Raw genomic sequence first — 16072 nt, 5'->3', positions numbered from 1 at the left:
AGCAAGTGATGGTTTCTTCTTCATCACTTTTTCCTTGCTCTTCTACCTACTTATCTTCTACCACTCCGCGACACCCTGGTCCACTCCTCCATTACCCCCACCACCTCGTCCCCGTCCCATGGCACCTTCCCCTGCAATCGCAGGAGGTGTAATACCTGCCCATTTACCTCCTCTCTCCTCACTATCCCAGGCCCCAAACACTCCTTTCAGGTGAAGCAGCGATTTACTTGTACTTCTTTCAATGTAGTATACTGTATTCGCTGCTCACAGTGTGGTCTCCTCTACATTGGGGAGACCAAGCGCAGACTGGGTGACCGCTTTGCGGAACATCTCCGCTCAGTCCGCAAGCAGGACCCTGAGCTTCCGGTTGCTTGCCATTTCAACACTCCCCCCTGCTCTCATGCTCACATCTCTGTCCTGGGATTGCTGCAGTGTTCCAGTGAACATCAAAGCAAGCTCGAGGAACAGCATCTCATCTACCGATTAGGCACACTACAGCCTGCCGGACTGAACATTGAGTTCAACAATTTCAGAGCATGACAGCCCCCCATTTTACTTTCATTTTTAGTTATTTTTTCTTCCTTTTTTTTACATTCTTTTTTACATTTTTTACAATCTTTTTTTGCATTTATTTCATTTCATCTTAGTTTGTTCAGTTTGCTTACCCAGTTTTTTTCAGGTTTGCACTTGCTGCTGTTCAATATTCAGTGTATTCACACCTAATCTGTACTAATGCTTTGTCTTTCAACACACCATTAACATATTGTTTGCCTTTGCTCCGTGACCTTTTGGTCAGCTATGTGGCCTGGTCCAATCTGCACCTTCTCCTTTGTTATCTCTTGCCCCACCCCCACCTCACTTGCTTATAATCTGTGACTTTTCTAATATTTGTCAGTTCCGAAGAAGGGTCACTGACCCGAAACGTTAACTCTGCTTCTCTTTCCACAGATGCTGCCAGACCTGCTGAGTGATTCCAGCATTTCTTGTTTTTGTTTCAGATTTCCAGCATCCGCAGTATTTTGCTTTTATCTTCTACCACTGTCTGGCCAGGTTACAGTTCTTAAGTATCTGAAAGGAGAAAGGCATAAGGCTAGGGTTGTGATGAGGGGAGCGGGAGAAAGTAGAAGATGCATGCTTACACCGTGTGTAACTTGTAGAAGAGATTACGAGATAAGGGAGAAGTGGGGTGTGAGGAGGAGGTTTAGGTCTGAGCATCTTCAATGGTTTCAGCGCTAACACCAGCCATGGCCTCAGTCATAGCCACTTTAATGATGGTGAACACTGTCTCCCCAATGGATGTAAAGAGATGCAGTCATGTCTGCCCCTACCAATTAGTTCCTGCTGCCTCTGGTATGCACCACTTAATCCTGCAAGAGAGAGGAGAGTGTGTCAGTGAGTGTGGTGCCTGTGTTTGGGTAATGTGGTGGTCATGGTTGAACAGCTAGCAATGTGTGTAAGCTGAGAGATGTGGGTATGAGGCTAGCAGCAGTGCTAAATGTGTAAGAGTGAGGTGACACATACGAATGTTATGTTTAAATCATGATTGATAGAGATTGTTGGTAGATGAATTGTGGGGGTGTGGTGTAGTGAGCAGTGTGTGAGGCTAGTGGGGCTATGATATTTGAAGATGCATTTACTAACCTTCACCACTACTGTGAGGTCACTGAACTTCTTGCAGCAGTGCATCCAGGTCCTCGGGGCTAGACTCCTAGCATTGATCACTGCAGCTATCTCCTCCCACTGCCTTCTGAGACTTTGTCTGAAGGGCCTCCTAACCCTTTGAAGATAACTGATATCTCTGCTCCTCTTTGACCAAGGCCTCCAGTGCAGCATCGGAAAATCTTGGAGCCTGCTCGCTGCCATGTTGCGTCATTATTCAGAGTTCTTCTTATTCACGCTGTCCACTGGAACCAGTTCCAGGACCTGCTGCAGCCTGAATGCACCTCTCCTTTAAAGAGGCGTGGGCTGTAAGAAGTGCAGACTAGCTTTAAGTGGTGCTAGCTCCTCATGATTTTGAAGCCCCTGCTCAGGCATGCAGCCATTCAACAGCCTGCACAGCACTGGCTGCATGCTACTATCATTTAGATGAGCAGACAGCATGGTCTGTTGCCTGTATCAGAAGCAATGGGCGCAGGTTAATTGCAAGCTCTGCACCCATTTTCGGGTCTTATTGAATTTCATGGCCATTTCTGGAGAAAGGGTAAACGGATAAACAAATGGACACAAGCCTTGGGACAATAGTACGATCCTAATTGTATAAACCAAGGCATCTTGGAAGTTGTGAGCAAACAAATTACATTTTCAGCTTAGATCAATGTGCTTATCATGCAGGCGCCCATCTGCCAAGAATGAGGCATATTCATTTTGTCATTTGAGCATTGAATTCAAACTTGCTGGGAAGAAGAGAAGGCCTGTTACAAAGGCGGCCAGACACCTAGCTGAAAAACATTTGCATACTAACAGACAAAAGGACCATTCCCACACACATTCAACCCACAATGGAATTTGTTCACCAAACATTGATGGTATAAGGAAGACCATTCCAGAGACTGCTAAGGTGATACAATCCACAAAAGCCAGAACTGGTTAAACCAGCTGGTCACATGACTAACGGGCTGCTCCAGGGTTTTTTGAACTAGCCACAGTGTTTTCGAAAAGAAAGACTGTTTTCTCCTGGAGTAAGAAGACCTCTCCTATCTGCTCCCATCTCTTTCTCACAAGCCTCTGGACCCACTGAGGACACACGAACATGAACTCCTACATCGAACAAGGTTTAAGAAGAATACTGGGCTCCAATGAAAAGCAAGACCTACCAACAATCAAGGACCTAACAGCGAGCTCGAAGAACAGTAACTAAAACCATCTTCAGATACTGCTTCAAACTTTTTCCACTTTATTTCTTCTGCTCTTTTCTGTCTTTATCTGCATATGTGTATCGCATATGCATGCTAACGTGGGTGCATTGCGTATCCGTAGGCGTTAACCAAATTAGAGTTTAAGTTTAATAAAGTTCAACCTATTTTCTTTAAACCTAAGCAAACCTGTGTGACTAGTTTCTTTGCCTTATAACTGGAAGTTAGTGAACAGGGATTCACTAAGGAGGAGCTAAAAAAAAACTGTGTTTAAAATTAAACCCTGTTACGGTAAGACCAGGTGAAGGCTGAGAGGGAACCCTAGACCCCTTTGTCACCTGGTTGTAACAGTGCTGCCCCAAATAAGTTTACTTTTATTTCATGTTGTCTGCTAACGTATTTTTACTACAGTAAACATTCACCAAGAAGGTGGAAAATATTAACACTGCTCTGCATTTTCTCCTGTCCTCTTCTGCACACAACTGACAGCAATCAATAGATGTAGGTGGCTCAAATATTCTGGAGCCAGTCATTTCCGAGTGTTACAGCCTGCATATTATTAAGACTTGGTTCCCAATGGTGGCTTAACGAATAGCTCATTGGGCTGAATTTAACCCTGCCCCAGCGGGTCAGGTAGTGGTGTGTGGGCGGTGTAAAATTGAGTGGAAGGCTCCGGGAGGCCTACCCGCTCTGCTCCCGCCTCCGGTCAACTTTACGGCGGCCAGACGGGGGGGGGGGGGGGGGGGGGGGTGGGGTGGGGTGGAAATGGCCTGCCCGCCTGAGGGCAATCAAGGCCCTAAAGTGGCCACTTAACGACCACTTAAGGGCCCTCGCCCGCCTCCATGGGTATTTTACCATGGCAAACAGGCATGCTGGAGACGTGAAAGGCTGCCCAGTGATAGCTGCCGGCCTTTCCGCGCCCCGGGGGGGGGGGGGTGGGGTTGGCCATGGCAGTCAGGCACAGGGTGCCCAATTGAGGGCCGTCCCTGCCTCCCAACCCACCCCTGGAACCCAAGGCGCCCCCCCCCCACTCCCCCAAAACGGCCACTCCAGCCTCACCAGGGGAAGGACCGATCCCCCTGGTGAGGCAAGCCCAACTTATCTCGTCTCCTGGCTCCATGGCATCGGCTGGGCTGCAGTCCCAGCAGTGGCCACAACTCCCGGTGGCGCTGCTGGGACTACCTGCTGATTAGCCTCAAGTGGGTGGAAGTCCTGCTTCAGGACACTTAAAGCCCGGGGATCCGTAAAATACGGGACGGATCCCCGGGCTAGGTGGAAGCGGGTTCGCCACCAACTTTTACGTCGGTGGCGAATTGCCATCAGCCTAAGGTAAAATCCAGCCCATTGCCTCTGAGGTATGTCACAGCAATGTTGACAAGTTATGGCTTAAATATTAACTACTTAGGTAATGTGCTTTGTTTATTATTGAGCACAAAGAGAAAAAAATCCATGCTGCACTCAGTAATCTGTCTGCTTTTGACACTAGAAGAAAAGGATTTTTTTGAAAAAACTGCACTAGGAAGAGGTTGTTACAAAGGCCAGTTCCTTAGGATTTGGAGCCATCAGTGCTTTGTGCTACTGTTGTATGTCTACGAGCCCTGCATTTCAACTGGCATAGGTATAGCTCAACACTGACACCAATATATTTGAGACCATTCTCTGATTCTGAGTGTGATTAATTGCCAAAGACATGAATGACCATATGGAGCAGAGGAAGCATCAAGTAATTCATACTTCTGTATATTATTTGGCCCCTGATGTTTGGAGGTACAGGAAAGAAACACTCGTATAGCACAGACTCAGTGCCTTGCTCTTGTCTGGCTATTTGGGCTTGGATATTATGTAGTTAAGCTGCTGGCATGTATAGTTGAACTAAGGTTGAGCTTTCCAAACTGCCTCAAAACTTTCATGCAAAATGCAGTAACTATCACTGCTGAAGTAACTCCTTTCTTAGGTCAGGAAATGGCATTATAGGTCTGGTCTTTCCACTATTACAGAAAATCTCAGGCTGGCCTGTCACATATCAAGCAACAATTCTTCTGTTCTTCTCTATGTCTCTTAGCTTCCATCATTAGCAGTCTCGCTTTTATAAATACTCTATATTTATGTTATTCAACAAACTACCATAGTAACTCTGGTGACTGTAACTGGGAATTTATCAAGCACATGAAGCCATATGGAAAAGAGTAGTGACTTTAATTCAAAATTTTAGAGTTGAAATAGTTTTCTTTTTGTTTTAGCCATTTTTGTAACTAGGGTATTTAAGTCGAGTTGGTGTTATCACTGAGTTGCAGATGTCAGATGGGTGGGACGAAATAGTTTGCTTCTTTGACTATTAACCACATGTCAAAGATAAAATATTTAATTAAATAAATGTAATTGATTGAGATTTGGAAAACATCTCTGATTATTCATTTGTCTCCTAGTATATTCCTTCACACTTCCACTTGCCAAAGTTTTAAAGGACTGTCATTTATCTTATTATATCTCCAGTGATCCAGACATTTTCCCTTTCTCTCCCCTCCTCACTTTTGTTAGGAGGTCTTGAACTTCTGATGGCTTGACCAGGTTGTACTATCCTTCCTCAAAAAATATCTGCTATTAGTGTCAATCTAGTCCCAGTCTTTTGTTCCAGTCACTTTGCTTTATTTCTAGTAATTCTGTGGCAGGAGCCTCAGATATATCTTTGACTCTTACCAGAGTCAAGGGAGGTTGCTACTTCCTATAGCTAGCAGCTGTTTAGACCCCACAGTAGCCTGATTTAAGCTCAGGTTACAGGGCAACTGAACTCCCTTCAAGAGAGTTTAGCTTCTTGTTAAATGCCCCCATCTGATCTACTGAGGGTTATAAAAAGATTGAACCCTCTTCAAGTTATAACAGCAAGATACGTTAGAGACCCTTGTGCAATCTATCTATGATCAGAGGGGGACTGGATTCTTGCCAAGTGTAGATAGCTTTTATTTAGTACTTTGGCTTTGGCAAGGAAGGGGTAATTCTTCCTTTATAGCAGTTAACTTCTCTTTTTTCCAATCAATTTTTTCCGTTTCCCTTCCTCACTCAAAACCATTGACTTCTTACTGCAGTATTTTATCATGGGTGCCAGTCACCCTCTGATATCTTACCTATGTGGACATTACTCACATGGAAGAATTGATTGTGTATGTTGACAGGCTGTTCACCCACTGGGGGCATTACAGTCAAGTCCGATCCTGACCTGATCCAGTGTTCACACATGAGTATTTCCACCAAGGGTGGCTGGATAATAATCAAGAATAGGAATGTCCCCTCCCCAACCTTACCCCAGCTGACATAAGCTATCAGCACAGACACAAGATTAAATCTGGGCCTTTTTTGGTCTGCTTGGCTTAGCTACTTGCTAGATAAACTGATATTTCCTCAAGCTTATATTGTAGATATCCATTTATTTAACGAGTAATAATGAACAACAGTACCCTCCTCAAACCTTGATACAGTTTTCTGCACTCTTAACTAGTTAAAGTTGGATAATGGTACTCCATTCTTTTCAAGCCTGACAGACAGCCCTACAACTTCTCTTTCAGTAGAATTGTGTAACCTGAAAGTCACATGTTTATCAGTGTGGGGTGACTGGAAGTATTGATGAAAAATACCAAGTATTTTGATGCTTAACCAAATCCATTTGAAGAATATAGTGACAACTTCTGGTTAAATTTATTACAGAATATGTATAAGATCTTACACATGTACAGCATAGGTCACTGTAAACGTCTAGCAGCATTTCTGCATTTGTATAAAAATTATACTCCTTAAATAATGACTTTGAAATCTTTCCTTACTTAAAGACGAATTTCCACTTTTCCGGCACCATATTATGTTACCATTCTTTTAAACCCCAAGTAATTAATTCAAAAGTGGTTTGTCATGGTTTGCATTATAAATTGAACTAATTCTCTATCATTTGGGTTGCCAAAATGTATTCTTTTACACCAAGCTTGCTGACCTAGGCCCATAGGAATGTAGACTGACGGTCTCAGGTATGTCCTAGAAGTCCTGTTGGGGAGGGAGGCAGGGAGAAGGTGAAGCAGAGGGGAGCAAGCATTCCTACTCCTCTGAGTCCCACAAAAATAATTACAAACTTATTTCCATAGCCTCTTTGGCTCTATTGTCCATGGAACAAATGTGTGGGGGGTGGGGGGGGGGGGGGTCTGTGGCACCATTCCCATCGTTAGTAGCAATTGGAGTCCTACATACAGCATTGGACCTCAATTTTCACACTAAAAAGGGCCTTCCAACTGAAACAAGCAACTGATTTGGACACCCAGCAATAGGCCCCAAGCTTGCAGCAGACTGATCGGCACTGCTAATGGAATGGTAGGCCCTTGCCGTCCCATGAAGAGAAAATCGGTCCCAACCTGCTATTTTTAATGAGCTTAAAAAATTCAGTATCAGCTTCAGTGCTTTTGCATCCAGCAAACATAACTCTAGTTTTACTTTGTTCTGAACAGACATTTTGTTCCTCAGGTTCATAAATGTGATGTGATAAGTTTAATAGCTCAACATAAGGCTGCTTTAAAATTAGACAACAAAATCGTGGTCACTCTAGAATTCTCCATTATTCCGCTTTAATCTCAACTCTTCGGGCTGAATTTTATTAGCGCGCTGCAAATTGCAGCAGCATGCTTTGAAGTCGGTGACACTGAGCCCCCGCGCTATTTCGCGCAGGGGCATATTTAAATGGAGGGGATGGAGGGCTCGCTCCCAATAACATAGAGGGGGCGGCTCCGGCCTGGCAACAGCGTCCCGTGCCATCGCATGGGCGTCGCTGCCATTTTTAAAGGGCTTCAAGCCCTTCAGGTTCAATAAATAAAATAACCCATATCCCCCGAAAACCTAATCTGTAAAATTAGGAAGTTTCACCATTTCACCCCCTAACTTCAGCATCTTTGACCCTCAACCCCTTCCCACCATCCCCACATCCAATGGCAGCGGTTTTCCCTGCCCCCCCCACCCTGAAATTTTCACGCCTCCCCATCAGTGTCACGCCTTGGAACTCTGAATGGAGTTCCAAAGGCGTGCGAGTTGCAACTGGCAGCCGGAATATCGGTGTGGGACGACCGCCGGGACAAGGTTAGTTCATTTGCATTTATTCTACTTCATTTTAATATTTCAGTGAAGGTCCTGCCACAGAATGGTGGCGAGGCCGCACCAAAGCCTCGCCGCCGCCAGTAAAATGCAGCAGGGCCTTCTCAGCGTCGCAGGTCATGGCGTGCCTCTCCTGGAAGAATTTTCCGGGCCCCCCCCCCACCACGCCCCCGATGCCAGAGGCCTCATAAAATTCAGCCCTTCAAGTCTAAGAGCTGCACCTTATGTTGCTAGGAATGCATGCTTGCCCATTCAGGTTCTTGAAGTTGCAAAAGATAAGTGACTTAGCACCCTCTAATGCATGGGTGATTTACCCTCAGAGCAGGCTACTCCTTTAGCCTGACATCAATTATGTCAGGGCAGTAGTAGGTTTTCCATACACACCAGATTATATGAAGTGTAAAACATTAGCAAAAAAAAATGCTTTTGAAGAGGAGCGAAAGAAATTACACTTGCAAAAGGAACCAGCTGACAGTCTAGTCCTTAACAAGTGAATATGCTTCAAACCATTGTGAATGCAAGAGCAGAGACCGTCCTTTGTTTTCTTTTCCTCAGAGTGTCCTTAACCCAACAGTTGCCTGCACTGCTGAACATATGTTTTTGCAGAAGTACTGAGGCAGAAAGGAAGTCTTTGTTGTATTCCAGTCTTTTGTATTTAATTCTCTTCTCTTTTGGTCAGATCCAAACATAAGTTACAGCAAGCACTTATGGTCCTTAATGAATGCTGAAGAAGTCCGTCTGCTGCATGCTTCAATAATGATTCAGAATTACAGGACAGAATCAGGCTCCAAAAGCACACAAGCAAATGCATTTCACTGTGCTGGAGTGTACACTCCACAAGTACATTGCTGAAGGCAAATGTCTCTTAAAAAAGGGAAAAAAATGTTTGCTTACAAAAGCAACTTTGTCACCATTACTATTTTAACCACTTGTGACTTGTATTTAGTTCTATTAACAACAGGTGACATATGATTTATAAGTGCAAAGCGCTAGTAAAATAATACTCAAATTGTCCGTTAGCAACTGAAACATTAACGGCGAAAAGAGGAAGGGGATAGACAGCGTGAAAGAGAGAGAGAGAGTGTGGATTTCTAACATGATACGTGAGGGTCAGTGCAAGCACCAAAGGTCAAAGGAGCAAAACTCCCCAAAAAATGTCCATTGTTAAATGAATAAACCAGTTATGGTCAGATGCACAAAGCTAAAGCTAAACAACTGTGCTATGAAGACACAAATAATGTGCTCCTGTTGTGACACTTCTACAATAAGTTATTTAGCTTAGTGGGCCCTTGCCTTGCACCTTCCCCATTTACAACTCCTGTACACATTAGCAAAAACAAAAGGAGGTAATTTAAATTGTAACCATGCAGTGGAATTGTACATGTGACTTCAAAGGATGGTTCACTTGTGTTTGGCAGATAGTTTTTTGACAATTCACACAAGAATTATTACTGTTAAAAGCCAGATTGATTACCAATTTAAACAACATAAAATACAAAACAATATAAACTGTGGCAATTATTAATTACACAAAACATGCAGTGGCAACAATGAAAGTGCCACATATTTGTTCATCTGGAGTCAAAAATTAATAGTCATACAAAACCACAATAAGTTTTACATTTCCAAAATTATTGTTTTTTCTCCACAAAATAATGTACAGAACCTAGTTTTAAGAGATGTTAAAAGCAGTCCAAGATGCATCTTCTACCACTGTCCGAGTTTCAGCTCCATCTGACCTTTCAGTGGAAGTGGATAAGATAAAGATACAGGGAAAAAAAACTGCTTAAAGACCCTCAGAGGCCAGAGATTTGGGTTAAATTTTTGAAGAACCACAACTTTCCCAGCTTGTCATCATCCACATGATCACTGAAGCTGCATATTAGCCATCAGAAGCTCCTTTAAAGTACTTATATGAAAAAGTGTCTGGTACAATCTGGTGAAAAACATTCTTTTCCAATTTGAGTTTGACTGCTTGGAGGAAGAACAAGTATAATAAAAATGAATGGACTTCTGTCACATGGGATTGTTCACAGCCCTAAATGAACAAACCACGAGAGCAATGCAAACACTGCTCTAAACTGAATAAGGGACTGATTAAGCTCTTAGAAGTTTAAAGAATTAAGCAATAAAAACTACTGAAGAAATGAGTGAAGAAAATAAACCAAAAGGCTTTCAGACAGCTACAACACCTCATTTGTAAGAGAAAATAAAACCTACTAGGAAATGGGCTTAAAGGTAGATTACACACCTCCAGGCACATTATTCCACATTGTTCAAATGAAGTTATTTTCCACATAACATTGCATTGCCTTAGTTATCCTCAGTTTGTTGAGGATAACGATGAGGAAGAAATTAATTTGGCACCTCATTCAAGACAAAAAAAAGTGAAACTATGTTCTGTACATTATTTTATGGAAAAAAACTATAATTTTGGAAATATAAAAATGTATTGTGGTTTTGCACAACTAGTGTTCACTTTGATTCCAGATGATCTAATATGTGGCACCTTTATTGTTGCCACTACACAATTGTGTAATTAATAATTGCCAAGGTTTATGTTGTTTTGGATTTTATATTGTTTAAATTGGTAAACAATCTGGCTCTGCCATGATCAAAATTCTGAAAGTAAGTGAAAAGCATAATTCCCCAGTAATGTAAAGGGGAAATATATTGGAGGCAGTGCAGTGTGATGGAGCACTGATGGGTTGGGCCACTGAGTTGTGAGAACCAATTCCTACACACACTGTTGCCAATCTCAGCTTTGGCACAAAGCAGAGACGAGGTGCTTCCCTGCGGACAGAGAGAGACAGACAACCTAACCTGTTGTTATCAGAGTGCAGTTTGGGAGTAAGTATACATCCTTCTCTCTCGGATGTATATATTGTATAGCAAAGCTAAAGTGGAGGAAATACAAATACCTACTTTTTAAGTTGATAGAAGCACAGAATCTTACAGCACAAGAGGAGGCCATATGGCTCATCACACCTACATCATTTTCTTCCATTCCATTCCCTGGTCCTATTTCTATAGTCTTTCCTTTTTGAAATAATTATCAATTTCCCTTTGAACAGCTATTATAGATTCTGCTTCTACCACAGTTACTCATAAGTCATTCCATAACCTAACAATTCTCTGTACAATAAAAAGAAAATCACCCTAACATCTCCCTTTGTTTTTTTTGGTGATGATTATAAATTTATTCCCTCTTGTTATCAATTCATCCACAAGTGGAAATAGTTTTTCCCTTACTAACCTCATCAAAAGCCTTTTATTATTTTGAGCTCCCCTACGAGATCTGCTCTTAACCTCCTATTCTACGGAGTAGGGCCCCAGCCACTCTAGTCTGTCCTTATAACTAAAATCTCTCATCTTTTGTATCATCATAATGAATTTCTTTTTAATTTTCTTACTAGTCTTTTATCCTTCTTAAAATAGGGCACCCAAAACTTGACACAATGGAGGAGAAATTCAACTTTAGCAGGAGTGCATAACAGACAGTAGCAAATCACTATACACCTCTCCTTACTTTCCTTTCTAGTGAAGTCATTACTTACTTGTTTTTATATTTTGCACACCTTTCTACAGAACCTAGGATAATTTTTTTTTCTTTTGCAGCTTTAACAATTTGTCCTCCCACTTGTAAAGATTTGTGTTTCTGAATCCCTAAGTCTACCTGTTCCTTTTAAAATGTTGTTTGTATGCCCCCATCATGTATGTCCTCTCAAAATAATTGGCCTCACATTTTTCCACAGTAAATTTCATGTGACAGCCATCTGCCCAATCTGCTAATTGTTTATGTCCTCCTGAAATCATCTACAGCCCTCCTCACAGTTAACCATGCATCTCTTTTTTTGGTATGTTGTGTGCAAATCTAAATGTCCATTTTGCCTGTGTATGTAGAGTTTCCACTTTACTTTTGGCAAAGTGATGATGGGACCAAATGAATACACTCCATTGTTTGTGGTTCTGAACGAGCCTGAACAATTCAGTCAGCTGTATCACTCTCTGTGACAAGTCACTCTTAACATTGTCTATGCAGCACTTCCTTAGTCTTTCTTGGCTTCTTGTTCCAAGTACCATGGGCTGAATTTTACGAGCGCGCTGCAAATCGCAGCGGTGAGCCCTGATCTCGGTCCGCTCGCGCGGATCTGCTGTCGCTGAGCCCCTGCGATATTTCATGCGGGGGCTCATTGAAATGGAGGGGTCAGAGTGGCCGCCCCTGATGACGTAGAGGGAGCAACCGCTCTGTACCTGGCAATGGCACCCAGCGCCACGGCACAGGCCCTGGTGCCATTTATAAAGGGCTTCAGGCCCTTCATTCTCATTTCAATTTTTAAGGTCCCGCTTCACTTCAACCTACCGAAAAATTTTATTCCAAATAAGATTTCCCACAATGAGTCCCAATTTATTACAGTGACATATTCCCCCTAAAAAAGCACCTTTCGATTTCTTGAACTTTCCCCCCTTATGTCAGAACATTTGACCCTCAACCCCTTCTCATCATCCCCACAACCAATTACAACAGTTCTCCCCGCTCCCCCTACCACCCTGAAAATTTAATTCCTTCCACCTCCCAAACAGTGTCACGTCTCGGAACTTCGGTGGCCAGAATATTGGCGTGGGCTGGCCATCGCTACCAGGTAAGTAATTATTTGTTAATTTCAATATCATTTGTATATTAAAATGAAGGCCCCGCCGCCGACTGGCAGGGGGGCCGCACCGAGGTCTCACCACCGCCAGTAAAATGCAGCGGGGCCTTCCCAGCAGCGGGGTCGCGGCGGGCCTCTCCCGGAAGAATTTTCCAAACCCTTGCCACGACCCCTGACGTTGGAGGGCTTTTAAAATTCAACCTCATATATCAATCTCTCACTCTCCCTTTTTGGGACGAGCAATCATCCTAACATTAACCCTGGTGGGACACCACTGTTTATATCAGCCCAATCTGTAAAACATCTCTGAACACTGCCCCAATTTTTTGTCCTTAAACTAACTTCCTATTCATACTGCCAGATTCCCTCTAATATTGGCCTAATTTTTCGGTCAGTGTCGAAGCAATGATGCTTGCCATTGACCTTGAGGAAAATGATTCCTGTGGCATCGATTTCAATTTTCCTGATGTTGATTTGCATCTAGTGCCAAGTCAAGGGGATCTCCAGGTGTCCTGCAACAGTGAAGTCATCAAGCAGGGTAAGCAGCCAAACACATTGAAAATTTATTGCAGAGAGCAAACCAGGAAGTTAAAAGAAGCACTAATTATTGTTCACTTTTTAGTATAATTTTACAGAAAGTGAAATAAAGATTGGGACATATATGTGGGAATAAGGGAGAAACTGAAATATAACAAACTATCAATAATTTTTAAAAGAAATAAAAACAAGAAATGCTGGAACCACTCAGCAGGTCTGGCAGCATCTGTGGAAAGAGAAGCAGAGTCAACGTTTCGGGTCAGTGACCCTTCTTCGGAACTCATTTTGCTTTTATTTTAATAATTTTTAAAAGGTTGGATTTATTTTATCATAATGAAGAAATTTGATTTACCACAAACATCAAATATGTTTTTCAGGGCTAGGGAGGTTATTCAACAGCAATTATGAACTTAGTACACTGTTAAACCCCCAGTCATACCTCATTCAACAAGGTATAAGTTATTCAAGGATCTTTATAGCTCGAAAAATAGTGTAACATTGAAAGGTCTCATCAGTTCAATGATTTTTAATGAATTGCAGTCTGCAGGGACTTCAACAATCCACCCTATACAGAAATGTAGAATCAGTGACAGTAACATCTGGATTTCTGCATTTAACTGCATATGTGCGGACTCCAGAAGACACCATCAGTTTCAGAGAAGAAGTGAAGGCGAATGCTGAGAGTTTGCTATCATTACTACTGCATAATCTGGCCATATATGCCTCAGTTTTATCAACCCTTTTATTTAGAGATACAGCACTGAAACAGGCCCTTCGGCCCACCGAGTCTGTGCCGACCATCAACCACCCATTTTATACTAATCCTACACTAATCCCATATTCCTATCACATCCCCACCTGTCCCTATATTTCCCTACCACCTACTTATACTAGGGGCAATTTATAATGGCCAATTTACCTACCAACCTGCAAGTCTTTGGCATGTGGGAGGAAACCGGAGCACCCGGAGGAAACCCACGCAGACACAGGGAGAACTTGCAAACTCCACACAGGCAGTACCCAGAATTGAACCCGGGTCGCTGGAGCTGTGAGGCTGCGGTGCTAACCACTGCGCCACTGTGCCGCCCATGCAGCATCTCATCAAATGCCTTTCCAAAATCAATGCTTCAGTGACATTAATTTGGAGTACTGGAACTCTCTACCTAACTATCCTAACTCATTACTTATCCCTTTCCCAAGCCTTGGCAAGCTGAGATATCTGTGCAGCTCTGACTGATTGTGTGGCTCAGGTAGGCTAACTCAGCACAGACCAGAGATGGAATCAAACTCTGAGGCCTTCCACAGGTATCACTTGACTACTTGCTGAAGAAACTCACTGAGCAGGGAGGAGCAGTGAGTGTTGGGGAAAAAGATAACTTTCAACCCCTTTCTCATCTTCCTTTAGTACTCGTTGCCTCAGGGGTCAACCATTCAGTGGTAGCACTCAACCTCTGCGTACATAATAAGAATGAATAGGAATGCTTAATCCAATCATATAGGCTATTATTTAATGTGCGAATAATATCACTGCAACAACTACTTGAATTAATATAGCACTTTACACATGCACAAAGAAGTCTTAAGGTATTTTACAAAGAAGGAGGCAAGTAATTTCTTTAAAAATGAGCTTTTACAAAGGATTCTGATCCAATTGTTAACTTCCATTTAATTTCTTGTTCAGTCCTTTTTAATTTTTTTTAAATAAATATTTTTGTTTACACTATTTGTGTAATTGTACAATCAGAATAACTGTCTCAAAAGTATTACACGGACTAGCAGTCAAAGAGAGATAAATTGGTATCATTGGATAGTGAATAATTCAAGGAGCTTCAGCAATCTTGTCATTTTAACTGTATATGTTAATTCCATCCTTCACAGAGTCAGATTCTGCAGCTTTTCACATGGAGTTCTCAAAATGTCGTAAGAAACAGAAACAGGAAAGAAATCATGGCATATGTTACAGGCATATGGAGGGCAGATTTTCAACTTCTTGCCTAGCCATAAAACTGATGTTGTGGGTTGGCCGTCCGTTATAGATACGAGTGCATTTTCATTGTTCCATTATTTGAAAATCAGGCTGTTCCTAGATCAGGCAGCCGATCCACAGCGCCAATTTTACATGTAGGCAGTGCCAATTTTACAGCCGATCCACAACGCCAGATTTACAGCCAATCCATAGCACCAGATTTATGGCTGGGCAACCAGTTGAAAATCTGTATCATGTCAATGGATGAAATTAATTTGTTTTATGCGATAATTAAACTCATATTTATCCTGATGGGTAATAGTGTCATGTTTTGCAACAGTCATTTCCTTTTTTGCTAAAAGGACATATCTGCCTCTAGAAAGGTTAATGTAGAGACAAAGTCTGAAACAAGATGCATTAGGCAGTGAGTGTTTGTGGAACAATAGATCATGTAGAAAAGCTAAGGTGCTTCACCTGAAGCAATATTTCATTGACCAACTCTCCATCTAAAAAGTCTTTCCTTCACGTCCATTCTTGCAACATGATAAGGATCAAGCTCTGAGGTAGTCATCTACAACAATGTCTTCAATGCTTGACATTTCCTGTTTCGAGCTTTTGCTTTGCTTATCCACATCTCCAGCAGCTTTTTTGTAATCTAGGCTCATCATCAGAGAGGCACAGGGCACACTGTATCCCTATTACCAGGAGAGAAAAATTGGCTTGAAAATTGGCTGTGATTCTGATCTCATTGTTACCCTTTGTTGTGATTTGAATTGAGTGATTGCACTATTGGAGGGGATGTGTGCTTTTGAAAAACCCTCACAAATCTGCTTAATTTAATACAGATAAAGACAACCTATTGTTTCTATTTTGATGGAATGGAATTTATCTCTTTAACTTAAACTAATGATTCCACATTTCAAAAATCCCTGAAAAACTCAAAG

The 16072-nt window shown here is 42.3% G+C and overlaps 1 protein-coding gene across 12 annotated transcripts in view; it reads right to left on the bottom strand.

Moving 5' to 3' along the window:
- fto (FTO alpha-ketoglutarate dependent dioxygenase) overlaps nucleotides 1-16072 on the bottom strand; it is a 465612-nt gene that overhangs the window by 260444 nt on the left and 189096 nt on the right. Inside the window, exon 8 of one of the 12 annotated variants that reach the window (XM_068049470.1) lies at nucleotides 14667-15823. The exons of the other annotated variants lie outside the window; for them this stretch is intronic. Within the exon in view, the coding sequence (XP_067905571.1) occupies nucleotides 15680-15823 (144 nt within the window). The 3' untranslated portion in view covers nucleotides 14667-15679. Of the gene's footprint in view, nucleotides 1-14666; nucleotides 15824-16072 lie in introns of those variants that run through there. 12 annotated transcript variants of the gene reach the window in all.

The sequence above is a fragment of the Heterodontus francisci genome, chromosome 17 (genome assembly GCF_036365525.1).
Source record: "Heterodontus francisci isolate sHetFra1 chromosome 17, sHetFra1.hap1, whole genome shotgun sequence".
NCBI classification, from domain to species: Eukaryota; Metazoa; Chordata; class Chondrichthyes; order Heterodontiformes; family Heterodontidae; genus Heterodontus; species Heterodontus francisci.
This window is presented reverse-complemented; position numbering and strand designations above follow the sequence as displayed.